At 44.4% G+C, this 3,558-nt stretch overlaps 1 gene segment (V, D, J or C); it reads left to right on the forward strand.

The window, feature by feature from the left end:
- The first annotated feature begins 2,449 nt into the window (after window positions 1–2,449).
- On the forward strand, window positions 2,450–3,230 carry LOC123394188. The segment is given in 1 exon segment: window positions 2,450–3,230. A coding segment is annotated over 1 exon segment (639 nt).
- Window positions 3,231–3,558: the final 328 nt, after the last annotated feature.

A 3,558-nucleotide genomic window follows, 5' to 3' on the forward strand; every position in this document is an offset into this window, starting at 1 on the left:
ACTTTAAACCTAGTTACCTGTATGCCTGAACCTGACCACTGTACTTCTTTCTCTATAGAGCAAAAATGTTCTTTGTATTTTATTTGATCTTGCTTATTCTATATGGCCAGATTTAAGATGCCCCTGTTAAAAATACGAATGACAGTTGGTTTTCTGATGACCATAGTTTTCATAGAAAAGAAATAAGAAAAGCTAGGTGTGCCATAGTGCTCACTAGCACTTTGCAATTGCCAAAGTCTAAGAATTAACATTTATACTGACTCCAAATATGCTTTCCTGGTACTACATGCCCAGGGAGCTATTTGGAAGGAAAGGGGATGCTATCAAGCCATAACTCCCCAATCAAATATGGGCCTAAGTTCCAAAACCATCCTTATCGCTATTCTAAGGATGGCCTTAGATGTCCTGACAGCAGCCCAGGGTGGCACATGTGCAATTATCAAGACAGAATGTTGTGTGTACATCCCAGACTATCACAAAAATGTCACAGGACTAATAAAGGATATGAATGCCCAGATTAAGGCACTACAAGGTCCCTCTCTCTCTCTTTTAGTGATTGGTTAAGTTCCTGGTTTGAAGGAGGACTATGGCCAAATCTCCTTCTCGGGCTTCTTATTTTTATCACCTCATTAACCTTAATATGTTGCTTTGTTCAATGTTTCTCTACTTGGTACCGAGACTCCATTGCTGCAATGACTTCACCATGACAGACGATCCTTGTCGCGTGAGAGGACGCCTCTTCGCTGTCAGCGCTGGATTCGGCTGCCTCCGCCTTTCCTAACTCCCCTATACATTCCTCCACTGATCAATATTGACCCCAGTAGGTAGGGACAGCTCTACGCCCCTATTCAGCAGGAAGAAGTTACAGAAGATGAGACCTTCCACCTTCAACCACCTTAAAGATTTAAGAGTCAAAATTGTTCAGGGGGAAATGATGAAGGAGCAGGAGGCTGGCTGAGGATGGAGAAGGGGCTGATGCCTTGCACCCCCTCTTCACCCTTCTCCACCGCGAAAACTGGTTCAACAGATTGCCTTGGCTTACTACTTTGTTGTCATCTATAACGGGCCCTCTCATCATTCTGTTATTAATTCTAACTTTTGGTCCTTGTGTCTTAAACAGGTTAGTACAGTTCATTAAAGATCACCTGTCTGTTGTTCAGACTATGGTACTGACACAGCGATACCAACTCCTCAAGCAAACAGAGCCCCGGACTAGCTCAATGCAAGGGCAGGACATGCAAGAACAAGACGAATGGATATAAGATTCTATCCATGATCAAGAAAAAGGGGGGAATGAAAGACCCCCCCAGTCTTTAAATAATTAACTGCTCTTTTGTTGTGTAAGAGTACCCCTCCTCCCCTTGCAGTGAAAAGACCCTTCCCCCAGGGTTGAATTCAATGTAACTGCTCTTTTGCCTTTCTGTAACAGCTTGGCTTTTAGGGCATGACACTTGACTCCTGTTTGAACAAGATACCCTCTCCTAATAGCAGGGGCATGGTCATGTAGGCAGGGGGCCACATAGTCACGTAGACAGGATGTCTTTCTGCTGAGTAATAAGGTCTAACTTCCCCTCTTTGTTTCCCCCTTCCCGCCGCTCTCTTCGCGCGCGTGGGTCCCTGGAGCCAACCTGCAAACTCCAAGTATGCCTTTTTCAAAAGTTCAAACTGTCCACCAATCAGTTGCGCCCCACCCAAAACTTGTTTGTACCTGTCTATAAAAACCCGGCACCACCCCAGCCGGGTGTGCTCAGCTAGCAGGAGCTGCTGACCACCCGCAGGCGCGCGCTGACCACCCGCAGGCGCCTGCGTAACAATAAAGAACCTCTTGCTGATTGCATCCAGTGGCAGTGTTGGATTCTTGGGTAAGGGGATCCGCGGGTCTTTCAAATGCAATCCCTATCAAAATCCAATCTTTTTTTTTTTTTTTTTCAAAGAAATGGAACAAATAATTCTAAAATTTCTATGGAACCAGAAAAGACCTCGAATAGCCAAAGCAATATTGAAAAAGAAGCCAAAGTTGGTGGCATCACAATTACAGACTTCAAGCTCTATTACAAAGCTGTCATCATCAAGGCAGTATTTCACTGGCACAAATACAAACACATCGATCAATGGAACAGAATAGAAAGCCCAGAAATAGATCCTCAACTCTTTGGTCAACTAATCTTGGAAAAAGCAGGAAGGAATGTCCAATGGAAAAAAGACAGTCTCTTCAATATGTTGGGAAAATTGGACAGCCACATGCAGAAAAATGAAATTGGACCATTTCCTTAAACCACACCCGAAAATAGACTCAAAATGGATGAAGGACCTCAATGTGAGAAAGGAATCCGTCAAAATCCTTAAGAACACAGGCGACAACCACTTCAGCCTCAGCCATAACAACTTCTTCCTAGGAACATCACCAAAGGCAAGGAAGCAAGGGGAAAAATGAACTATTGAGACTTCATCAAGATCAAAAGCTTTTGCATAGCAAAAAACAGTTAACAAATCCTTTTTGCTCTTTTAAAAGGTAATTTATGGAGATTAATGGACATTAAGTATGCAAGTGTATGTGTGTGAGGGAAACAGTGGGTATGTGACAGTTTCCAGACTAGGATGTCTTCTGTTTGCAGGTGTCCAGTGTGAGGTGCAGCTGGTGGAGTCTGGAAGAGACCTGGTGAAGCCTGGGGGGATCCCTGAGACTCTCTGTGCAGCCTACGGATTCACCTTCAGTAGCTACTTTATGAATTGGGTCCGTCAGACTCCAAGGAAGGGGCTGAAGAGGGTCCCAGATATTAGCAATGATGGAAGTAGCACAAGCTACACAGACTTTGTGAAGGGCCGATTCACCATCCCCAGAAACAATGGCAAGAACATGCTGTATCTGCAGATGAACAGCCTGAGAGCTGAGGACACAGCTGTGTATTACTGTGTGAGAGACACAGGGAGGGGACCTCAGTGTGAGCCCAGAGACAAACCTCACTGTAGGACAGGATCTGGACCACCAGGGGGTGCACAACACTCACGAATTCTATCTTTAGAATTTAGCCAAGAGCAGCTGCAGATGGTGGTTAAGAGCAGGTTTCCTGTCAGGGTCTGGGGCTTCCTCTTCATAGAGCAGTTTCCCCGCAGGAAACCTCTCTGGACACATGATTCTGTGCTTACTTCTTCACTCTCTGACTTAGAAAATTTGTTCTAATGGGAAAACAACTACACAAAATAATAATTAAAAAAAAAAGATATAAACACACAAAATACAGAGTCAGTTACATTGTTTATTCCCATCCCTAAGTACCAATGGATTACAAATATTCTGGTGCTCATCAACTGAACCTTTACAAGAATCCAAGCAGCACTCAGTATGCATCCCATGTCCACCCAGCTCACAGTGCAAACTTGCTAGCAGGAACATCCATGCTGGACATGAGGATACAGAGGCATCGACAATACAAAGCAATAGAAGAAAGACCCTATAATAGGGTCACTGTCTTGAACCATGCTCACAGCATCAATATAGTGACAGTCTGATAAAACACAGATGGGGAGACAAGATGGCAGGGAAGTAGGAGGAGGCGC

This window comes from Mustela putorius, unplaced genomic scaffold (assembly GCF_011764305.1).
Source record: "Mustela putorius furo isolate JIRA1106 unplaced genomic scaffold, ASM1176430v1.1 tig00001692_pilon_pilon_pilon, whole genome shotgun sequence".
In the NCBI taxonomy this organism is placed as follows: Eukaryota; Metazoa; Chordata; class Mammalia; order Carnivora; family Mustelidae; genus Mustela; species Mustela putorius.